The 25,026-nt window shown below is 47.1% G+C and overlaps 1 protein-coding gene and 1 long non-coding RNA gene across 2 annotated transcripts in view; one reads left to right on the top strand and one right to left on the bottom strand.

Moving 5' to 3' along the window:
• Positions 1–956: 956 nt before the first annotated feature.
• Positions 957–4,893, bottom strand: LOC146174996 (uncharacterized). Its single transcript, XM_084583399.1, has 2 exons — positions 4,344–4,893; positions 957–1,338 (listed from the first exon to the last, which is right to left on the bottom strand). Exons 1-2 carry the CDS (start codon positions 4,663–4,665, stop codon positions 1,058–1,060), a joined length of 603 nt encoding a protein of 200 aa, XP_084439525.1. The 5' UTR covers positions 4,666–4,893; the 3' UTR covers positions 957–1,057.
• A 5,625-nt stretch (positions 4,894–10,518) lies between these two features.
• The window catches only part of LOC146174995 (uncharacterized), a 29,587-nt gene continuing 15,079 nt past the window's right edge, over positions 10,519–25,026 (top strand). Inside the window, exon 1 of the long non-coding RNA XR_014702064.1 lies at positions 10,519–10,670. This is a non-coding gene — a long non-coding RNA (uncharacterized LOC146174995). The remainder of the gene's footprint in view (positions 10,671–25,026) is intronic.

Genomic DNA, 25,026 nt, shown 5'->3' with positions numbered 1-25,026 from the left:
CCTACTCTGGGCGCTTCCTATCGCTTAACGTTACACCTACCATTTTTCGTTCCATAGTCCTCTGCGTTGTCCTCAACCCTTTTCGTTAACCTCCACGTTTCAGCTCCATATGTGAGTACAGGTAAGATGCAATTTTCGTATACTTTCCTTCTGAGCGATACCGGTAAGCTGCGACTCAATCCGCTAATACTTGCCAAATGCGCTCCATTCCAATCATATCCTCCTAGTTATTTCCCTTTCATGGTCTGGATTTACGAGTACTACATGTATTAAGTAGACATATTCGCCTACCACTTGCAGTGCTGTACTACTTATTGCGAACTGCTGTTTTTCCCCTAACTGTTGAACAATACTTTAGTCTTCTGAACATTGATTTTCAAGCCTACCTTTCTGCGGTTTCTGTCTAGGCCATTTACCATTATTTACAATTCATCCCCTGAGTTACTTAGCAAGGCAATGTCATCAGCGAATCGCAAATTACTGAGGTATTCTTCATCGACCCTTATTCCTAACTGCTCGCATTTCAAGTTTCTGAATACTTCCTCTAAGAAAGCTGTGAATAATACTGGCAGATCGTGTCTCCTTGCCTAACACATTTCTTTATGAAAATTCGGTTTGTTGCTTTGTCTACGTGCGTATGGTAGTTCATAAGTTCATTCCACCTGCCCCTTTCTCTCTAAAAAAAGATTAAAAAAAAGAATTAAAAGTTGGAGGAAGGTGAAAGGTGCGTTTTTTTTTTCGCTTTATGTAAGGTATATTTGTTTCCTTAAAGAAAGCAAGCAAAATTTCGGAAGTTGAGTAAGAGAATAGGAAATCATAAATTTCAGTCATCCTTTCTTGACGACGGATTTGCAATGATAGAAATGCTATAAGGCAGATGAAGCAATGTACTTGTCCTGGCTGCGCTAAGTGTGCCCAACCAATATATCTTGAGAAAAAGTACTTCTGGTGTTTATTTCTTCAATGGCGGATTGAACAAGACAGCGGATGTACGTAAATGAGGTTTTCAACCTTCCGATATATTTGTAATCCAGCGTGATCAATATTTATTTCACGCCTAAGCATGATTTCTAGGCATCATATTTGTGGTAGCTGGAAGCCGTGGCTGGTAGGTCGAAGGTGGCACTGTTTCATTGCGGTTGATCAGCTCATGTTTCCGCGCCTGGGGAACGACGCGCCCTCCACGGTAAGCAATTGCGTAGACGAAGACTCCTACGAGGCCAACCAACACGAAAACGAGGAGGCCGAAGGAGCCGAGTGCAGGGCCGAGGACAGAGCGCCACTTCTTCTTGCTGGCCCTTGTATCAGATTTCTTTTTCTTTGGGACCAGCTTTCCATCTGCGCTGGGAAGAAACGTTTTCGAAGCGAGGTGTGAGGTCGTGACCCGAAATATAAATGACGTGCATGGACGGTTAACATAAAGGTTTATTAGGAAGTGAGCTAGGTGCTTAAGCCTAGTTTGGGCGAGGAAACCTGTTTCACCTAAAACGACTGGTCACAGAAGGTGATGGTTGAGTTCGAATGCACCTAATAAATCTACCCTTCGGCCCATTGATGTGAACTGCAAACTGCAAACACTTGAATATACGACCACACCACACTCAACCGGTATGAACTGTGAAAAAATCAGAGATGAGAGCCCCTGAATAGCTCACATCACGTGCCCCACTGGTACTTCATAGCTGCTGTTGGAGTGTCAAAAACTATACCGGCGCTTAAATATGAACGAGGGATTTGCACGTATTACCAAGCATCTAGTGTTTTCACATTAGTCCCTCAAGGCATTACTACTACGCAAATTTGCCAAGCAGTGCTACACCAAACCATTATTATTATTCATACATGGCAAGTATACGCGAGAGCAAAACCAAAGGACGATAAATAAACAAAATTTCTGCGTCTTCTGTAATTGATACTGGATTTATATCCAGTATCAATTACAGAAGCCGCAATAGCTACGGGCATAGCTCATTGTTTATAGATACTAATAGCCACAATCTTGAAATAGATTTAGAGCACAGCACGGCATCGCACCGCACAGCACACGCCACGACATCACAGCTTTGCTCTTTTCAACCGGACAGTGCGCTTACTGTTTCCGCAGGCTGATCTTGCCACGCCCTGATCTTACCGAGATCGCCGGCAATTATGCGACTTTATGAAGGCAGTTGCGGTCCGAGGCAGCCTTCTCAATTTCGTGAGCAGCCACATAGTTACAGCGCTGTAGGTAGGAGAGAACAGTCTTCTGCTGTGCCTATAACGATCGGTCGGTGTTCGATCGGTTTAGAAATATTCCGTTTCAAAATGAAACTGGCATGCCTGTGCACAATGTGTTTGAAATGTTAACTTTTACCTGAGTTCCATGTGTGTCATTTGGGATGGCCTGGTATATTATCAACAAGGAGTCTGCATAGGGTCATGCATCGCGCCAGTCGTAAGCGACATTTTTCTTGCTTATTGGAACAATATATTGGCTCCACGGTTGAAGGAACTTAAAGGTCAAGGCGTTAAAGCATTCAGATTCCTAGATGATTTTTGATGTTTTTTAACCAACATAAAGGTAAATACGACTATGCTGTAGCAGAGATACATGCAGTTTTCAATGAATTCCTGCAGCCACTAACAGTTACGTATGAAAAAGTGATTAAAGGGGTCATTCGGATCCTTGATGTCAGGCTTTTGCTCTTTCTACATGAAATCTGCTGTATGCATAAGTCCAGATGTAACTAACGTTTTTTGCCATTTAGTTCCGCAATTTTAAACTAGTGAGGAGAGCAATTGTCAAGCTATGCTTTCAAAACGCTCTGGAAAAAATCTTGCCCAAAATTGATCTATGGTATCTTTAGGCAAAGTGGATAGGCCTAAAGACGCAGGATATCCAGATAAGAGATGGATCTCGATGGCAGAAGGTATGCTCAAAAATATTCGTGCCAAAAAACAGCAGCCAGACAGGATACAGGAGGAAAAAAGCAAACTACAGTCGGGATCCCATAAATCCACAAGGTATCGCATAACTTGAAGAGAATTGCTGCTCGGGTGAAAACAAAGGTAGCTTTTTTCCACACCAGACAAGTTGGCAGAACTGTGTAATATAGTAACCTTCCTAGAAAGGAACGCCAGTGGTTGCGATAAGAAACACAAAGTTCCTGCGGTCGCATGCGAAAAAACGGTTGTCTATAGGATTACGCTGACATGCGGGAAGACATACGTTGGTCAAACAAGACGCTGTTTAAACGATAGGATCAGTGAGCGCTAGAATTTGTAGAGCGGAAAAGGGACGGGAAGCTTGTCGACCATTGTCAAGACTGCAAGCGTGAACCGTGCTTCATAAGGACAGAAGTAATAGGCTAAAATCAAAACCAAATAACACTATAAATTGTTGTTATTTATTTAAAGTATACTAAATTCAGCGTCATGTGTGTTTGTATCTTTCTCCCGGAACCCGTTCTAGCGCTTTTTCTAAATAATGTTCAACAAACTTGCCCAACAGGCCACTCTGCACTCTCCACATTCGTCCTTATCAAAATGTGTTAGCTGAAATTTGCTGAGAAAACTGGGAAGCCAATTTGCTGTGCTTTTTGGACCATTCTTAGTTATTTATATGTTTTTCTGACTCACTATTAGTGGTTATAATATTTACATTTTGCAAGTGGCGAAGGGATTTCCTGTTTCGTCATTGTGACCAACCGTTGCAGTTCGAAGGAGACTCGTTGGTGTACCAAGTGTGGCATGGCGAAAGCCGTCTACCACATAAGGTCACAAAATAATGTATACGCAATAATGTATAATTACTTGTTCGCCGTTTGGGGATTCTGTGCCACAGCACCAAAAGGGCAGAAGCAAAAGTTTGAAATCGCTGTTTATTCCAAGCGCCCATATACTATACCAGCTAATATGAACTTTGATCACCTCACGCAGATCACCCAACTAAAACTCCCCGCCTCGAAATTGAAAAGAAAAAACCGCCGCCAACGATGGTGCAGTAGTTAGGGCGCTAGACTGCTGTTCCCAAAGATGCCGGATCGAATCCCGGCCGCGGCTGTCGTTTTTCAATGGAGGCGAAAAGCAGGCGGTCGCGTGCTTTGCGATGTAAGCGCACGTTAAACAACATCAGGTGGTCAAAATTTCTGGAGCCTTCCATTACAGCGCCTCTCATTGAGTGAGCCACTTTGGTACTTTAAGCCCCATAAACCAAACTAAACCAAACTATTAATTCCCATTCGTGGCGAATGATTTCTCTCAGAGATATGCGCACTATTTTCAACGCTTCGGTAATGATTAGTTTAAGAGTGACTTTAGGAGCCTATTAATTTTACCGGTTGCGTTAACTTGATTGTACTGACCTTGAGTTGTGGACGGCGGCAGGTCCTTGGGCGTCACGCTGATTTTGAGGATTGATCGCTGGCTTTCAGATCGTCTGACTGTTTTTGACTTCTCAATATTTGCCAGTGCGGGACTCTCACCGTTGGCATATGGAACCGTATAGCTTGCTTCATTCAGGGCCGATAGCTGCAGCTCCATGTGCCTGCAGACCTTTCCGAACTCTTCGAGCACCCCTGAAGCCATATCAGGGTTCTCGACGCTGTACGAACGACGGCTCGACAGGGTACTCGTCGACACAGTGGAGGAAGTGTCGCTGGTGTCTTTCTCGTCTGCGTCTGACATCTTCTTGTTTCGCCTCCGTTTCTTCTTCTTCTTCTTCTTCTTCTTCTTCTTCTTCTTCTTCTTCTTCTTCTTCTTCTTCTTCTTCTTCTTCTTCTTCTTCTTCTTCTTCTTCTTCTTCTTCTTCTTCTTCTTCTTCTTCTTCTTCTTCTTCTTCTTCTTCTTCTTCTTCTTCTTCTTCTTCTTCTTCTTCTTCTTCTTCTTCTTCTCCTCCCCTCAGTAGATATTTTAGTTATCCTGGAACATATACCAAGAGAAGAATTACCTTATTAAAGATTTGGTTTATTACATCACTTTTCCTGTTGCACCTTGTCGTCCGTCTACTACATCGCGCACTCCAAAGGAAAAATATTGAAAAAACGGAAAGATATAATTTAGCAAAACGTTGGATTGATCTATTTGGTATGGATTTATTATGAAACAGCGTAAGAGATGACGGACAAGAAAAACGACGGAGCCACAGCGCTTGCTCTGGATCCGCCTTTCTCTGGTCCGTAGTCTTCTGTGGTGTTTCATAATGGCAGATGTAAGCTTAAAAATTTAGCGTAATAATCAGCTAGACCGCACTGGCATTCGTGGCGCCGGGAACTGGAATGGTAGGAATCCCAAAAACGGCCGATCGCTTTTGCTCCTGCTTGTGTTGGCAGCGTAGCCATGCTATCCTCATTTATGATCGTTGTCTCGTCTGGCACCAGTGACGATAATATGCGCTATCGCGATCAGTACGACTTGCCACAGGAATCGCGGGGTAGAACCTATGGCCCCAAGCAATGAGAGTAAAGCGCTGCAGCAAAATTGTATTCGTAGCTGCCTAAACGCGTGCCTGCTTTCCTCGTGGCGGGCAGTTTGCGTATTCGTCCCTTATCGAGCACAAACTAAGATACGATAGCGATCAGATAGTTGGAAGCCTCACTCAGTACAGTGTACCTTCAACTGCACTGGCTGCAGAGTCTACTATGCATCAAAGCATTCCCTGTTAATGAAAGAGGAAAGAACGCTTTGTTTTATTGCGGAAACCTTCACCCAGCCATCTCTGCATTCAAGTTTGGATGAGTGGCGCTTCCATATCTGGTTACTATCAACTGTGACGCCATCCTCCTGAATGGTTGCCATAGCGACACTCGCGAAACACTCGCATGTTTAGTATCCAGTGCCACCTCACGCATGGTGTCACGCATCTGCATGTGCCTGATCGTTACTGGTTGCTTCCGTCGCGCACATGAGGTTGATTGGAAAGTTCACGCCATGAATGAAAAAAAAAAAAAAACAGCTCAGACTCGTCCTGGCAATTGCAGGTAGCTTTACAGTGATGTAATTTAGCGCCACAAGGCTTTTTAACACTCTCGCTCATGATGGCTTTGAAAGTTATTTCGTTGATACGTGCGGCTAGTGATATCCTACGCGTCCTGCACATCAAACAACTAAATGTGAACGAAGACGTCGCTGCAACCGCGAAAGGTTTTCACCATAATGAGCATACGTCGTTGCATTGGCCTGGTCGGCCCGTTCAAAGGCACCTTTTTACTCCTCATGCTTCGTTTGGGGAAGGCTTCATGATTTTCTGTTTTCGTCCGGCACAGTTGCCTTTCCCTCATCCCGCACTACATATCCACATCCACAGAGGTAGGCCACAGACAAACTATGCATACAGGCCCAAACGAGGCTCGAACACCGTAGCGGAAAGTTACGGTGAGGACTGCCCCCAGAAAATCGCTGGCTTCACATCAGTCGTCTTCCTCCACTATTTGCTCTCTACAGCAGCACTCTACCAGTAGCGCTGTAGCCCGTATATCTTCCTGCTTACATAGGTTCCCCCAAATGTCCATGGAATCACCGATACTAAGAAACACTTCAGCTTTGTACACCTCACCTCGCATACGTTGCCTACACTTCTTGCAGACAGCCTGCGAGTGTTTCTCAACGCCTGTCCCACACGTCTGCTTCCCCTACTCATTCAAAATTTGATGGCGCATTTACTTCTCTGAAGCCCATAATCATAGTTTGATCATGGATCCTAAGGGCATTCAAAGCTAGTAACTCCTTAATCAGCTGGCCTCGGAACCATACAAGAGCTGGCTTCTCGTAGACAATTCTACTAAAGGTGAGCGAAGCGAACGCCTGCTCTTACGCACACACTGCCCACATGAAATACACACCCCAAAATTGGAATTTGTTAATTTACCGCCTCGACATACAGTCCCATTCATCCCCTGGCCGTTCCCTCGTTTCATCGATTCCGCGATCGTAATGTAAATAAACCCATCTTTCTAACAACTTGTGAATGTAGATGGCGTAATCGGCGTAACAATATTTGAGAAATCGTCGTGTTATTCTTTCCCTGGCGCCAAAGAAAGAAGCGCAACCACCACGTTAAACATGATTCCCACAGAAGACAGAATTATAACCATAGATGCTATGCTCGGCGGACATAGGTATCACGAAAGCTGCATAATCTCTCGGACATGTAATGTTCGTCAGTGCTACAATGATTGCCATCACTTAAAAAGATACTGTTTCGCACGTTCCCCTTTCGTCAATGCCTCGAATCTATGCCTCTCCACTGTTTTTGACTTCCTTGGGGTTGAGTCTGCTGCTATATTATACCCCTTAACTCCTCTCAACGCTATGGAAGACGAAAATGTTCTGAAATACGCTCGTGTTTTTATCATGGACCAACAATGTCTTTAAAAGGAAATCCAGGTCAAAAATTCCCGCATCCAAACAGGATCGACATCTACCCTCTCCGAAAAAGGTTTTTGCGTACCTTTTACTGATAGGTTATCTGATGGAGCTGTGCACCCACCTTCTTAAGGTCGTTTGGGAACCTTCAACTGAGTTGAAAAACCGTACAAGAAAACCTTTCAAAACTTTTGGCGGTCCTGATATACAGTTAAGTATATCCCTTTTTATTTAAACGCGGCGGACTGATGACATTATACATCGCATATGAATTCATGGAGACGCGAGCTCCAAAATAAATAAAAGCTTCCTTCGAACAATTTCTAAGCCTTTTTAGAAATTTATTTTGTTTTTAATTTCCCTCTGAACAACAAAAGCATTTCATTAGAACTCTTCCAAGCTAAAACAATGTCGCAGAGGACAGTTAAAAAAATTGTGCAAGTACTTTTTGATACGACCATGCGCGTGCTAATAAATGGCCTTCATCGTTTTAATGTCTATTCCTGTAAGCCTGTTCCCACTACCGCTATGCAGGCATTAATGTGCTTGTGGAAAATTTTCAGTTGATGAAATGAGAGGTAAAAACATTTGATTCCCATGGAAGAGGATATATTGTATAAGTGAAATAAAGCTTAGTAGGTGAAAGCATTGCACTCAACTTGTGATTGCTTGCTTAGTGCTATTAGCTGCATGTCCAATTGCAGCAGCATTTGTCGAAGCAATACAAATTTGTGGGAACCTATTGCGTCCATAGGGGAGAACAACTATTGTATACACAATAGCTCGACGCTTCAAACAACTTGCAAAATAGGTGTTTTCTCTCCTGACTTTCACTTTAATTCTCTGTTGTTTCGAGGTTGAGTATCTAGCGTATTTATTTGAGACTAAGGCAGTAAATTCGAGAATGTATAAACACAACTCATAATAGACGATGAAAAACCATTGAATTTGAAAAACAGCGTCAAGGTTATGCGCATAAAAAGTTCCATCAGAACGGAGCACTGCAGCCTTTATTCATACAAGCCGTAGATAATAGAATTACGTCAGAGAAGGGCTGTGACCTCAAACCGAAGAAATTTATTTATTTATTCGGTAAATCTACTTTACCTGGGCAGCATTATTGTTGGGGTTATAGATACATGGGGTCCCGCGAGGAAATACATCAGTAAATCCGACAACATGCAAGTGAGAAAAAAGCAATAAAGCAAAAAAAAACACAGACACAGATACAGTATTTCTGAAAGTAACAAAACTGTAGCTTTCTATAATAACAAAACTAAAGTGCACAAAACAGCATAAATTCAGGAATCAATAAAGTAATGAATCAAATTCTCAATATCAGACGCAGCCATTACATCACTAGAGAGCTCGTTCTGATCAATAAACGTGCAAGGGAGAAAGAAGTACTTAAACCATTAGTACAGCACTCTTAGGCTCTGATTTTATTATTGTGGTCTCTTCTAGATGAGAACTAATGCGGCTGCTTGATAAACATTGTCTTTTCAATATCATTTTTATTTTGATGTATATTGTGAAGAAATTTTAGCCTCGGGATGTTTCTGCGTGAAGAGAGAGTTTTCCAGTCCAACCCTTCCCGTATATCAGACCCTCTGACAGTGTAGCCATAATTTCCTGTTACGAAGCGTGCTGCCTGTTTCTGCACCCGTTCTATTTTATCTATTAGGTTTTTTGTGTACGGATCCCATGTTACGCATGCATATTCTAAAATAGGTCTAACGGATATGTCATATACAAGTTAGCTTTCATTTCAGAAGGTGGTGGTGGTGGTAAGAACATTTATTTACACAAGGTCCAGGAGGTATGTCTGGATCGGCCCATAAGGGACCGGTCCTTACAAGCACTAGGTGGAGGTCCCTAGTTGGGGACCCCACTGGCGGTTGCCGCCGCTCGGCCGCGTCCGACTAAGGCTTGTTGGGCCTGTAAGTCGTGGCAGCCGAGCAGGACCGCCTGTCAGTTCTCCCGGGTTGGGTTGGGGATGGGGGAAATAGCCGGGTTGGAGGGGCAGGCCCATACCTTGTGATAGATGTCAGAAGACACCGCTCCACAGTGTGGGCAGCTGCCACTAAAGGAGGGGTCAAAATGTTTTAGCGCTGCCGGGCACAGCAATGTATTGGTGAAAAGGCGGAGAAGGAGCCGCTCATCCGCCTTTTTGAGACCTTTACATGGGCTGGGGTAAAGGCGATGACAATTTGAAAGTACGTCGTGATATCTTTGAAGGTGTGGGCCGGATTAAAATCGGGTTCCTGATCGGGTAGGGAGGAGAAAACAGCCCGGTGAGAGAGCGCGCGGGCGGCTTCGTCTGCTGCCTCGTTTCCTGCCAAACCCTGATGAGCTGGGGCCCATATAAGGTAGCGGTGTGCGGGGTCTATATCCCGTAGGCATTTTAAGTTAATTTTATAGGCTAGTAAGGGAGTCCAGCCTTGCCTGACGTTCCGACAGGCTCCTCGCGAGTCGGTAATTATGTATTTTGAGTCGGAATGAGAGAGTTCAGAAGGAGATTTCTTAAAATTTTATAACAAAAAATGAAGTAGAAGGTAAGCTCTCGCGGTAATAAGGGTAACATGATTGGTACACTCAAGCGTTTGCGAAAACGTTACTTCGATGTGTCCGACATATTCGGTGTTATTTAGGGCACCATTAATTATGCTATATGAACTGGGGAACCTTTTATTTTTCTTCGTGAACTGCACATGGTAACATTCTCCGGCATTCAGAGTCATAAACCACCGCTTTCACCACATAGACACTGTTTCTAAGTCGCCCTGCAGAACAGACATATCAGCACAGCATTAACCAGACGATACAGGATGCAATTGTCAGCATTCAGCATAATGGTCAATTGGAGGTCTACTACTAAATCGTTTACATAAATCAGAAATATTAATGGGCCAAGCACAGATCCTTGAAGCAATGCGGATATTTCATGCATTGGAGCAGATGTCACCCTGTTTAGAATAATCTGCTTTTTTTTTGTGCATGTCTAGATAATCTTTTATTCAGCCAAGAATACTTTCAGGGACGCCCAGGAATGATAATTTTATGCAAAGCAGATTGTGTGGGACGACATCAAATGCTTTCCATAAGTCAAGAAAGAGCGCATATATTTGCTCCCCTTTATCCAAACGGGCTGAAATGTCATGCATGAAATCCGTTAGCTGCATTAAACGCGAAAAAGCAGCGCGAGCCCATGCTGAACTGGGGTACAAAAAATAATTTTCTTCGAAATGCTGCTTCAGATTGGAGTAGAGGGCATGCTCAAACGTCTTGCAGCAAACGGAAGGTAAAGATACCGGCCTATAGTTACCTACGTGAGTACGATCACCCTCTTTAAATAACGGTGTTATGTTGGCCGTCTACTAATCGTCAGGTAGCTTTTTAATCTTTAGTGATTTGCTGAAAATAATTACCAAGGAAGGCCTTACCTCTCTTGAGCAGTGTTTCAAGACATGGTTCGATATGCCATCGAGAACTGAATGCCGGTTTAGATTACTTAACAAAGTTCAACTCCACTTTGGCACACTGTAATGTTTTCCATTTCTGGTAACTGTACCGACGTACAATAATTGCACGGCTCATGGAACTTCTTGCAGGCATGAGGCCTCGCACCTAGCGCTATATATGTGAAAGGCGCTGGTAATCCCTCGACGAGCCAGCGCGAGGCTTTTGGTAAATAAATGTCATCTGTTATTTGTATGCGTGGCCTGTCTCGGTTTTATTCATTGAGCTTAGCTGACCTTAAGGAAATGCCGGTATTTTTTCTTGGCCTTCAATTTTCCGGTGTCGGCTAAATATCTAGGTTGGCTAAGGATTCGAGTAACTGCGGTGATATAGGGATTCAACGTATTGTCCTGGTCTTATGAGCCTGTATGCATAAAAGTATTGGTGACCGTATATTGTCCAAAATATTTTGCACTTGCCACATCGTACTTTTAATTCCTGGTTTAGTTTCTCTGAAAAGTCACATTTGTATTGCGTTCCTGAAGGGGAGTTCGCGAGACCACTTATTCAATAGGAAAGTCTCAGTAGGGTTTCGAGCTTTGCCAGTTAAAAAAATTGATTTCATTTTCCTCCTTTCTCATAAAAAAATAGATATGCTAAATGACAGCCGTGCATAATTGTTTTTTTTTTCTAAACATAACTTCCTTCTGTTTAAAGCCTGGGGACACTGAAATAAACGGCTACATTCTGCTTAAAACGTTTTAACTATGCTCATTAAATAAACATTTATGTGCCTAACTGCCATTATCTTATTTACCGCAAGAGCGCCACAATCACTGTGTAAAGAAGTCATCAAAGTTTTTATTTGATAGGTGTTTTCAAAGACAATTTATGGAGTTGGAGGCAGTATTGAAGGAGTTCTCTGTTTACTTATAAGGCGGAGTCACACTGCGGAAACAGTTGGTCAACTCTGTCCGTCAACAGCGTGTTGGCGCAGTGTTGGCGGCCCTGTCACATCGCGCCAACACGAACTATTGGGAAACATGTCGTTGTCGCCCTCCAACAGCTGCCGCGAACTTGTTCTCCGACAGTTGGGCGACACCGTGTCACACCGCGGAAACTTGCTGCTCGTTGAGGCGCTGATGTCAGGAGCCGCCCATTTTGCTACTATTTCGCCCAAATTCATGCGCTATACACGTGCCTGTGAAAAATTCAATAGACAAAGAGGCTGTCCCAATTACTCTGAGCTTGCTTTAATGATGAACGAGGGCACTGTTATTGTGGGCGGCTCTCACTCTGGTCGATCTCCTCAGGTTCCGTCCTGAGAAATGATGAGCAGTTTGAAGGAATAGGCAGAGGCTTACGGCAGAGAATTCATTACATGAGATTTATCTACGTACTTACAGGAGTACATGAAAGTCACATGAGAGGCATTTGTGAAGCCTCGACCGTGAGAACGCGAATCCGACAGACCACCACCTTGGCTTGCAACACGAGTGGAATTCCTCGTCCGGACGTCGAGTCGGCGTTCTGACCGCACAACCATACAGCTCGCCCACGCCAGCTTCGCTGATCCGATCACGTCATACGCCTTATCAATAATTAACCACTCGATTACAAATACACTTCTTCGTTTCACACACGCACGTTCGCACACAGTTTTCAAACATCCGCTCTCCGTGCTGACGCACCACTCCTTCGCCCATTTCTTCACGTGCCCGCTCTCATTGTCGACGCACCACGCACTGCTGCTCGGTGTCCCGTGATCGCACTCTCTCGCATAAAAGCATGGAAGCTGTATTTGAGGCGCACTAAGCCCATTCCAAAAAGAAAACACCACTACCAAAACAAGGTAAACACGGATGGCACGGCGCCAGCCACCGCGGCGCCGAATCGTCGGAGGGACGCTGCAGATGGGGGTTGTCAGTTTACATGTTCCCAGGCACACACACGGGACGCTCACGTTTGGTTCAAGGTTCACACAGCCGCCGCCAAGGCGGGAATTCCCGGCGCAGTCAGCCGGCGACGTTACGGCTGGCAGAAAGCAGCGCATATCATCGCCACCCGTGGGAGGCGCCGTTGCCGAAGCTCCGCGCCCTTGCCAACGGGTGAATGCGCTGCCTGCAAGACGCCACAACGTGGGAAATGATTTGCATGGAAACTTTCTGCAAAAAAAGAAAACCGTATCTGCAAGTAGGAAATTCGCAGGAATGAGTCAATCAGCTCAAATATGGGTACTTTGGTTGGTCTGTTGTCGTCCGGAAATTCGCCCGGCCAGCGAACAGGCCGAACAGCGTTGACGGACACTGTTTCCTGCTTGTTTTGGTTGCCAAACACTGTCACACCGAGGTAACACTGCAGCAACCTGTTTGGGTTCCCGACTGTTCGTGTGGTGTGACATGCTGTTGGGGAACAAGTTGGTTCGGAAACTTTTTGACGGCTTGTTTGGCAAACTTGTTTGGTTGAACACTGTCACACCGAGGCAACACTGCAGCAACCTGTTCGGCTTCCCTGCTGTTTGTGCGGTGTGACATGCTGTTGAGCAACAAGTTGGTTCGGAAACTTGTTGGCGGCTTGTTTGGCGAACTTGTTCGGTTGATGTCGCTGTGGTGTTTCCGCAGTGTGACTCCGCCTATAGCGTTTTAAACAAGAATTGGTCCCGAAAATTTACGCACTAGTTTTTCCTTGTACTCAAACATCTCTACCGTTTTAGCGTTGATATGAAGTTTTGGGTATATTTTTCAGATCGATGTCTGTTTTAAATAACAAGGCCAGGTCGCCACTACAGTAATATTACGGAGAAATGGCTACTTTACGACTTTTTCTTGCAATGAAATTTTCCATTGGCTACTTCCACTGCTACTTTCACTTCGACTTAGCAAGGAAACTCTATATCAAAGCTTAACTGTCTTCGTAGACGTTGCACACGCATTGTACCTGCCAGGGCCGATGACGTGCATCGACGGAACACTTCGATTGCTCTCGACTTGAGGCTGGCGTGATGCATGATCGAAAAACGCCTTACATCTACTTCCTCCATGAGTATTGTTACGTTAGGCGATGCATGCACTGATATGCGCATAAGAAGGAAAAAAAAGGAATCTCGGGAGTTGGCGGATACGACGACGACGTTCAAGCAGTGTCGGCTGGTGCCTGCAGGAAAGGCCTGTTGTGTGAAAGCGTTGTCTTCTGTCTCTGCTTTCTGCAACCTCAAGCTGAACTACCCCGGTAACATCTTGGTGGAGGTGCTTTCGACCCCTTGCCACAGCTCCTCGTATTTCCGCGCCAGAAACCCGTATTTGCGCAGCGGACGACATCTTCCCGAGCTCACCCCACCGACTGCCACCGTACGCATGGCATCCCAGGACGCATCACCCGCTACGGCAACTCCATCTGCCCCCATGGTCTTAACCAAAATCTGCCATCCGCCTATTTTTAACGGCAAAGAGAAGACAGATGTTGAAAATTGGCTCAATGAATACGAAAGATGCGGCAAGAACAACGGTGGGGTGCTAGCACAATGCTTGCCAACATCATCTTCTAGCCGGAACGACGAAGACCGGGTTTACCAACCACGAACCACAGATGCCTACTTGGAACATCTGCAAACCAAACTTCAGGACTTGTAAGGCAAGCCGATTGGACGAGCTCTAGCCGCCAAAAACGAACCTGGCTACTCGTGCTCAATCGTCAACCAATTCATATCTCGCCTACATACAGGACGCCCTCGCCATGTGTCGAAAGGTGAACACCTCCATTACCGAAGATGATAAAGTGGGCCACATACTTATGGGTATCGCTGATGACGCATTCAGCATACTTCTATGCAAAGACTGCTCTACGGTGGAGTCAGACCTGCAAGTCTGTCGCCATTTCGAACAGGCGAAGCAGCGCCGAATCGTCAATCGGTTTTGAGCGCCTTCCCAAAACGGCGACATCCTCATGTGACCATTTGCCCACGTTATAGCAGCCTTCAAGTCAGGATAACCTCACTACCATCGTCCGCAGGGAAATCGAGGCCTTGACTCCTGTTACACTTACGTCACTTCCTGCAGAGCCAACAATAGCTATGATACAGGCTGTCGTCCGCAAAGTATTTGCGAATGTGGGCCTCGTCTCCAATCCTACCACGCCACCCCCTGCACCACAGCCGATACCAGTGGTTGCTGCTGCTGCCACAAGCCCACCCTACACACCGCGCTACCCTACCTGCAATCCTGCGGAGTGGCGCACATATGACGATAGGCCTATTTGCTTCGTCTGCTGTCGGGCTGGCCATACGTCTCGCCATTGCCGCAGCCGTCCGACTCCCCCTTCTATCTTCTATACGACCGTGATCATCTGCTTCCTTTTGACAGCCTGCTTCCGTCTGTCGCCACTGCCAGCTCATATGCTCGTAACGCCATAGCCCGAGCTGATGCTGCCCGCGTTGTTGCTCGCAACCGACTCGCAGCCTTTCAGCACTCCCGAAAACGTCGCTACGATTCCTGTCATCGCAACACACAGTATACTTGCGGCTTTCTCGGGCTGCATTGGACCCCAGCTCGCCGCGTTGGCCTCTGGAAAAAACTTTTGCCTCGTTATACAGGACCAGACCATATTTTACGACAAGTGACTGAAGTGACATACGAAATTGCGCTCTTGCATCCCGCACGCCATGCCTCTACACCACGCAACGAGCCCTCCACCCAGCCTCAATCCAGGGTAGCGTCGTTGGTGCACCGCAACTTTACCGCGGTCGAACACCCTCTTGAGGTGGATGACGTGGATGGTCTCTTGCTGGAACTCCTGCCCCGCACACGAAGTGCACACACCCTTTTTATTCTCAACCTCTATAGCCCGCCCAAGAGCCCTCCTGCCCCCCTCACTGGCGCAATCAAGAAAGCCCTCGCAGTTAGCGCGGGAGGATCCCTACTAGTGGTTGGCGACTTCAATGCTAGCCATACCAGCTGGGGTTACCGAAAAAACTGCCGTAAGGGTACGGCAATTTTGTCCTTCGTTCAGGACGAAGGGCTTTCTATTCTCAACGACACCTCCTATCCCACCCGAATCGGATCTAGCGTTCAGCACGACACAAGCCCTGACTTGACTCTCTCAAAAGGCGTTCGAGAAAGCCGCTGGACTAATACCACTCACTCATTAGGCAGTGATCACTACATTTTATGCACTGAGCTCTCCATCTCTTCCCTCACCCCACCCAAACGCAATCGGGCCTGCGTGGTCGATTGGGATCGATTTCGCCGCATCCGGCAAAACGCACCGGACACCATTGTGGACTTAGAGGCCTGGGTGGCTTCTCTCACACAGGATGTGGAGTCGGCGACATCCACTATCCCGGAACCAGAGGACACTTCGGCTGCGGATAGTCGCCTTCTCCATATGTGGGAGGCACACGCCAGCCTTCAGAAACGCTGGCTGTCCCAAAAGCATAATCGCACCCTCAAACGGCGAATTTCCCGCCTTGTGAAAGCAATTGAAGCTTATACAAGGGACATCGCTCGCCAGCAATGGGGGCAGGTCTGTGACCGCATGAGCGGTAATCTAGGCCTTAAAGACACCTGGTCGCTTTTACGCTACCTCCTTGATCCTGGGCACACCAAGGCCACGCAGCGTAATAATATTACCCGCATTATTCATCAGCTTCCCCTAGACGATGACGCCCTCCTTCAGACCTTAAAAGATCAGTACGTCCCTACAACCCCCTCTACCCCCCTCCCTTCTTACACCGGTTCTCCCAACCCTACCCTTGATGAGGAAATCTCTTCAGCTGAAGTCAGGGCGGCGATGCACCGCCTCAGGACGACATCAGCTCCGGGGACGGACCGAGTCACAAATAAGATGCTTCGTAACTTGGATGACCCGTCTGTCGATGCGGTCACGGACCTCTTCAACCAATGCTGGCGCACGGGAACCCTTCCGGCCCAGTGGACACACGCCCGTATCACATTTATCCCTAAACCCGGCAAACCACTCGACATCAAGAATCTCCGACCCATATCTCTAACTTCCTGTCTTGGCAAACTCTTTGAACATGTTGTGCTGGCACGCCTCCAGAACCACATAGATGACCACAACCTCTTCCCTGAAACAATGATCGGCTTCCGGCCACATCTCTCCACGCAGGATGTTATGCTGCAACTGTCAGAAGATGTCCTTCACCCCCGCCACGCAAAGCGCACCCGAGCAATTCTCGCCCTAGATCTCACAAAGGCCTTTGATAATGTCCGTCACGCAGCCATTTTAGATGCTCTCTCATCGCTTCAAGTCGGCTCGCGTGTCCACCAGTACATATCCGCCTTTCTTAGTCATCGCACAGCAGAAATCACCATCGGCTCGCTCTCATCTCCATCTTTCAAACTCGGTAGCATTGGCACCCCACAGGGTTCTGTCCTCTCTCCACTGCTTTTTAATATTACCCTTATCCCCATGGCACACGCCCTCAACCAAATCCCTGCCCTGTCCCACTCTTTATACGCCGATGATATTACACTGTGGACCACCACAGGTAGCATTGGCGCCATGGAAGATACATTACAGGCCGGAGCAGACATTGTTGTATCTTTTGCAGCAAATGTCGGCTTGGCTTGTTCCCCTACCAAATCGGAGCTTCTCATACTCCGACCTCCTAGGTGTCGTACAGACAAAGGCCCTCCTCCCCCCATCTTCTTGACAATTGACAACACCCGGATACCAGAAGTGGACAACATCAGGATTCTTGGTATTCTGATACAAAACAATGGCAAGAATACCGCAACCATCACTAAGCTGACGGTGATGGTTCATCAAACAATCCGCCTCATTCGCCGCATAGCCAATCGCCATCGCGGCATGCGCGAGCATGACCTCAGACGCCTGGTACAGGCATTTGTCCTGAGCCGTGTTGTGTACTCGCTCCCCTACCTTTTCCTCACGCGGGTGGAGGAAGACAAGGTTAACGCCCTTATCCGACAGGCGTACAAGGCCGCCCTCAACTTACCCCGCTACACTTCCAATGAACGCCTTCTTCACATGGGCATCCATAACTCCCTAGCTGAGCTCACAGAAGCCCACCGCTCAGCCCAGTTGGAGCGATTATCATCTACCCTCACCGGCCGGAACATCCTTGCTCGCATCCATCTCTTACCTCCCGGTCACTGCTCTACACAACATACACTTCCCCCTGCGATACACCGCGTTCTTAAGGTGCATCCCCTGCCAAAGAATATGCACCCAGAGCACCATGTGGATCGCCGCAAGGCACGCGCAGAAGCTCTTCACAAAAACTATGGCTTCCAGCCAGAGACCGTTTACGTAGACGCTGCCTCATACCCCTTCCGCCCAGCGTTCGCCCTCAGCGCTGTTTCCAACTCTTTGCAACTGGTCGCGGCCGGTACAACTTTTGCCTCCACTTCCCTGGAGGCGGAGGAGGCGGCGGTTGCCCTCGCCATAGCTACCACCCGAGCCACAACCATCTTTAGCGATTCTAAATCCGCCGTACGGAACTTCGCCCGCGGTCGGATCCCTACCCCAGCCTTCGGTTCCTCGCCTCCCTCTCCCCACCCGAACACCCTATTCAACTAATATGGGTGCCCGCTCACACGGGTCACCCAGGCAACGAAGCAGCTCACTCTTTTGCTCGAGGATACGTCAGCCGAGCAGGGACTGCCACTGCCTGGGGAGATGCTCGCGAGCGCATGGTATCCTATCACGAAATCTCTCTCCATTACCGTGATCAACGAACCATCTACCCTCCTCCTCATAAATCTATGACTAAGCTACAACAGGTGACGTGGCGCCAGCTTCAGTCCCGTACATTCCCATCCCCCGCTTTCTTATCTTTGATCCATCCAGGACTGTTCTCGCCGCAGTGCACCCTGTGTGGGGCACCTAAAGCTGATTTTGAGCATATTATGATGAAATGCTCGGAATTCCACCCTCCAGCCACTTGGCAACTCTCCGACCTCGAGCGATGGGAGGCTGCGGTGTCCAGCTCTGACCCGGCCGTTCAAAAGCGGCTGACAGACTGGGCTTTGGGTGTCGCTGTGAAGCACCAGCTTTCGGCCACAACACGCAGCCAAGAGCCGACCCGTCATTAGAATGTAATCCCTTAAGGCTCCCAAATATAAAGTTTTTCACCCCCACCACCACCACCGAGACGGTCTATGTTGCTCGCCTCAAGCCGTACTACACCGCCCCTGGTCTGGAGGCTAGTACGCACCGGGACGGTGCTTTTCAGCCGGCGGGGTAGTGTATAGTGAACTAGAATACTTTCTAGTGGCGCGAATGGCGGCGGCTGGGGCCAGCTGGGGTGAAGCGAGTTGACACTGACGGCCGGCAGGGGCGCCGCTGCGCCTTCTCCTAGCCTCCTGCGTGCGCGTTGGCAGCACATAGCAACGCGGTGTGGAATTTTTCTCGCTTTGCGCGCGCGCTGTCTCGCAATTAATTGCAGTTTAGCAATCGTATATTGCTGTTAAGTAGAGATAGCAGTGAGCAGGAACTAGGTAGCACCAGTGACAGGGAATATAACGAAGCTGTGGTGAAAATAACCGATTCCCCCTGTTTTGCTTCAGGCTGCCGCCCCGGCTGCCCTGGTCCGGGCGCGCCAACAGCATCGTTTTTTCCGCACCAAGAGACGACGAGCTGGAAAAAAGTTTGAGCGGAACTACGCGAAAACATGCGAAGGGACGATAAGAGCCTCGTAGAACTATCAGCAGTGCGTGAGCACCGTTTTGAAACACACCTCCTTTTGCGCGACTACGTTCATGTTATCGACGGCGTTGAAGGTTGAAGTTAATTCTCGGTGCCATACCGACGCTGCTTCCGGGGTGTCCAGTCCAGCTCTCTGTTAAAACACTCCTGGGTGTGACGGTATTACAGTGGCTATGCTGAAAGCTTTAGTGCAAGACCACAGCTCGGAGGTGTTGAATATTGTCAGTTTTACTCTGGAAAATGCTTGGTTACCTCAAGACTGGAAAGTTGCAAAAATTATACTAAGCCTCAAAGATTCGAAAAAAGGCTTTGATTTTGATAATATTCGGCCAATTTCTCTGACTTCAAATCTAGTGAAACTTATTGAACGCATAATTCACCGCCGCCTCACAAACCATGTGATGACCCTGAATGTATTTAATGATGCACAAATTGGTTTTCGTCAAGGGTGCTCCATTTGGACGGCTCATACAGATTTGGAAAGTAGAATTAGGTTAGCAATGAAGAAGAAAGAAGTGTCGGCATTGGTCACTTTGGATATCGCCAAAGCATATGACAGTGTAGAACATTCTATTATGTTGAATAAGATAAACTAAATTAGATCGCCTTCTTACATGTTTGCATGGTTAAAAGAATTCTTAAGCAATAGAAAATTATTCTGCACGAGAGGTTCTATAACTTCTGAAACTTATTACCAAACAAGAGGCGTGCCTCAGGGATCGGTGCTGTCTCCATTGCTATTTAATATATTAATGAGAGATATTCCTGTTCATCCAAATATAAAATTGTACGTGTATGCGGATGATATTGCCTTTTTCTTTTCTGCACGAGATGTTCATTCCTTATATCAGCTATAGCAAGCCGACTTGAATGCCCTTGAAGTTTGGCTCGGTAAAGTAAAATTAACTCTCAACGTGAAGGAATCCTCAGTACTCGTTTTCCCACCGGCACACCCTCTTTATATCTCCCTTGTGTATTGCGGTTCACAAATCTCACAGGTTGAATCATTAAAATACTTGGGTGTATTATACCACTCCCATTTAGACTGGCGGCCTCATATCAAAAGTAATTGCCTGAAAGGTGAGCGAGCCCTTGGTCGCCTGATTCGAATTAGCCATAAGAAATTCGGTATGCGTAGAGATACTCTTTTGTTTCTCTATAAAACTTATTTGAGACCAATTCTGGAGTTCGGCTGTGTTCTTTTCTCGGGCAGTCCTAATTACAAACTACGACCTTTGTTGCTACTGGAGAGGCGCGCTTTACGACTATGTTTGGGGTTGCCAAGAACAGTTTCAAATGCAGTCCTCTATTTAGAGGCCCGTGTACGTGACTTGAACTCACGATTTGAGCTGCTAACTGTGCGAACCTTTTTAAGAGCACTGGAATCTGTGTCTGGAGTGGCTTCTCCCATTTTTATTACACACCAATCTCAGTTTCTAGATTATCATTGGCCGCAATATAAGCAACCAAATTTGTATTTACTCAGTCCTTGCTGTCCAAAATTGCAGTTTCGCTTAGGTCAGTAAGACGTGTTGGCAATGTTCAAGCTACTTCCACACTGTGCTTTGACCAGTCGTTGCCATCTAATGCAAAACACTGGACTACCACGGTAAGAAAGGGACACCTTGAAGATTATGTATTACAATATCCACGACACGTACCTATTTTCACAGATGCCTCACAACGAAATGAAAAAGCAGCAATAGGGATTTACTCCAAAGCACTTGATTGGAGTTTTTCTGTACGGATCCCTGATTACACACCAATATTTACTGCTGAATTGCTTGCAATTGGTTTGGCCCTTCAAAAAGTTCCCGGTAATGTTATTCACGTAATCATACTCTCTGACTGCCTGTCAGTCTTAGCAGCATTAGAAAGTCCGAAAATGCGTCTTTTGAAACAAACCCTGATGTTTTTCCTTCCGATACACTTACAGGAAGTACGTTTTCAGTGGGTTCCGGGACATTGCGGCATCGCTTCTAATACAATGGCGGATTATTTAGCAAATTCAGCTCTCAGTGGGCCTGTTGCCGATGTTGTACCCAATATTATCTTGCTAAATATATCCCGTTTTGAACGATTTCAAACATTAAACTCCTTGAGCCATGAGCCACTCCTTGCGACTACGGATTTTAATCATTTAAATTTCCATTGGAATGTCCGATGTTGTACCTCGATGCAATGTGAGGTTTCCATGACGCTCATGCGTTGTAGAATTCCTTCCCTCAATCTTTATTTATGCCGCTCTGGATTCACGCCGTCCAATCTTTGTGCGCCATGTAATGACGTGGAAACAATTGAACATTACATCCTCTCCTGCCACAGGTATGCTACTCAGAAAAGACGTTATCTAGAAATACCTCTTGCTCGCCTAAGACTGCCATTTACAGTTCCTGTCCTCCTCTCCTTTGGTGCAACCGTCAAAGGGTATGCCCTAAAACCGGTGTGAATTACTTCATAATTATAATATTGCTACTGGAAGATTTGTGTGTTAGCGCTGAGCTGTCTGAATTGTATTTTTTCTCCTTATTATTTTTAGTAATTTACAATTTTATTCCTTTTTTTTTTCATTGCTTTCTATTACATCGCCTCAAAATTTCAAGTTATTTCAGAAACACTAGCTCCTAATTATTAGGTTATTTATATAATATAGTCAAATCGACATTATCAAAAATAGTATGTCACCTACAACGAATTCTGGCCAATCCCCCACTGTGGGTATGTGCCATTACAACGAGGGAGAAGAAGAAGAAGAAGAAGAAGCTGAGCCACCCCCGCTCCGGTCTTACTCGCTACCAGTGCGCACTACCAGTGCCTGGATCCTCGCTTAACACTCGGTGGAGGTCGCGGGATTTCTCTTCTATTTTCTCGCCCTGGAGCTCCGCAGCCGCCGAATTCCGACCGCAATGACTGACTCCAGCACCAACTCCACCGCCCCCGCTACCTCGGCCTCTTCGGCCTCTTCATTTCTATGCTCCGGGGTGATTCGACACCGGGACCCGCCGTTCTTCAGCGGTACCGACGATCAGGACGTGGAGGACTCGCTTTCGTCGTATGAGCGTGTAAGCACCCAAAATAAGTGGGATGACGTCTTGAAACTTAATAACGTTATCTTCTACCTTACACAAGTGGCAAAGTTGTGGTTCACCAATCACGAGGCTGACATTCCAACTTGGGCCTCATTCAAATCTCGTTTTGTGGATGTCTTCGGTCGCCCTGCGGTCCGCAAGCTTCGCGCTGAACACCGTTTGCGCGAGCGGGTGCAGCAGACATATATATTATGTTGAGGCATGAAAAGTAAAAAAAAAAATAGAGCCTCTGCCCGTGGCTCTTTATTTTTCTTTCTGGACAATATTCTCACGGTTTGCAGTGGCACACATGTCTCTGCTACCTGGATGATATTGTTGTATTTTTATCCGACTTCGCGACCCACCTAACTCGCCTTGAAGCTGTCTTGCAATGCCTTAGCAACGCCGGTCTGCAGCTCAATCTGAAAAAGTGCCACTTCGCCACTCGCCAACTCACTATTTTAGGGCATTTAGTGTCCAAAGATGGCATCCTTCCAGATCCATCTAAACTTCGCGCTGTCGCTGAGTTCCCGAAGCCACCGTCTATCAAGCCATTACGCAGCTTTATAAGCTTATGTTCCTGTTTTAGGCGTTTCGTTCGGAACTTAGCGACCATCATTGCCCCTCTGACGCGACTTCTCAACGCTTACAAAGATCTTTCTGCTTGGTCGCCGGCTTGCGACGCTGCTTTTACGAAATTGCGCACTATACTTGCCTCACCCCCCAATATTGCGCCATTTTGAAATGGCTGCTCCTACTGAAGTGCACACCGATGCCAGCGACGCCGGCCTCGGCGCTGTTCTTGCCCAACGAAAACCCGGTGTTGATGAATACGTTGTGGCGTACGCAAGTCTAACTTTGACCAAAGCCGAGACCAACTACTCGGTGACCGAAAAGGAATGCTTGGCCATTGTTTGGGCGCTTCAGTAATTTCGGCCATACTTGTATGGGCGCCCATTCGATGTTGTTACAGACCACTCTTTGTGTTGGTTGTCTTCACTAAAAGACCTCACCGGCCGTCCCACCCGCTGGTCGCTTAGACTGCAAGAGTATGCTATCCGAGTTATCCATCGTACAGGGCGCAAGCATTCCGACGCAGACGCTTTATCTCGCACGCCGGTGCCGCCTGACCCTCCGTTGTCACCTGCCTCCAGCATCGTCCTGTCTTCCCTGTCCATCGACGACATGCCATCAGAACAGCGCAAGGATACGTGGCTACCATCACAAATCTATCTTCTTACGAACTCGTCACTTTCACCGGCTCCTCGCGCCCTTCGTCGTCAAGCGCAGCATTATTTCGCCCTTCGTGACCGTCTCCTCTATCGACGCAGTTATATGCCAGATGGGCGTAAGTGGCTGCTCGTCGTACCTCGCCACCTCCGTAGTGATATATGCGCATCTTGCCATAATGATCCGCAGTGTGGTCATTTGGGTGTATTTAAGACTTATGAACGGTTGCGACAGCGGTTTTACTGGCGCGGTATGTACACCTTCGTCAATAAGTATGTGCGTTCATGCATCGATTGCCAGCGTCGAGAGCCTTCTCCTCTCCATCAGCCGGCTCTGCTAGAGCATCTTCCGTGCCCGTACCGACCATTCGATCGTGTTGGCATCGATTTTTATGGACCTCTGCCATATACACCTGCAAGGAATCGTTGGATCATCGTGGCCGTCGATCACCTTACTCGCTTTGCCGAGTCAGCAGCACTTCAGGATACCACCGGACCCAACATCGCGTCCTTTCTACTTCATCATTTCTTTCTGCGGCACGGGGCCCCTCGTGAACTTCTAAGTGATCGAGGAAAGTCTTTCCTATCCGAGGTTGTCGAAGCGCTCCTACGCGAATGTCAGACCATCCACCGGACAGCTAGCGTGTACCACCCTCAAACCAATGGCCTCATAGAGCACTTCAACCACACACTGGGTGACATGATGTCCAAGCACATCGCCTCCGATCACTCCGATTAGGACAAGATTCTCCCATTTATAACCTATGCCTATAACACCGCCGTTCAAGCAACTACCGGATTCTCATAATTTTTCTGCTGTACAGGCGTGAACCTTCGTCTCTACTCTACACCATCCTCCCCTACCGTCCTGATATCTCAGAGTACACATCACATTCAGCAGCTGCCATGCACGCTGAAGAATGTCGCAAGCTGGCTCGCCCGCTTACTTCGGACGAGCAAGCCCAGAAGAAAGCGCACAGCGACAGAAGCCACCCTGTGCATCAATTCTCTCCCGGTGCTTACGTATGGCTCTGGGTCCCATCGACACCACCAGGTATGACCAGCAAGTTTACTACCAAATACCACGGACCATATCTAGTGCTCCAACAGACATCTCCCGTCAATTACCTAGTTGAACCGCTAGCCGCTTCCACCGACCTTCGTCGCCGTGGGCGTGAGATTGTTCACGTGGACCGTTTCAAACCCTATTACGATCCCGCGATCCTTTCGTCTCCTTGAGT

Source organism: Amblyomma maculatum, chromosome 11 (genome assembly GCF_055883805.1).
Source record: "Amblyomma maculatum isolate TAMU_Amacu chromosome 11, ASM5588380v1, whole genome shotgun sequence".
NCBI lineage: Eukaryota > Metazoa > Arthropoda > Arachnida > Ixodida > Ixodidae > Amblyomma > Amblyomma maculatum.
This window is presented reverse-complemented; position numbering and strand designations above follow the sequence as displayed.

Coding starts and splice junctions, on each gene's coding strand:
- LOC146174996 (XM_084583399.1), bottom strand. CDS start 4,665: ATGTCAGACGCAGACGAGAAAGACACCAGCGACACTTCCTCCACTGTG. Junction 1,339..4,343: donor GCCGCCGTCCACAACTCAAG/GTCAGTACAATC, acceptor TTCCCAGCGCAG/ATGGAAAGCTGGTCCCAAAG.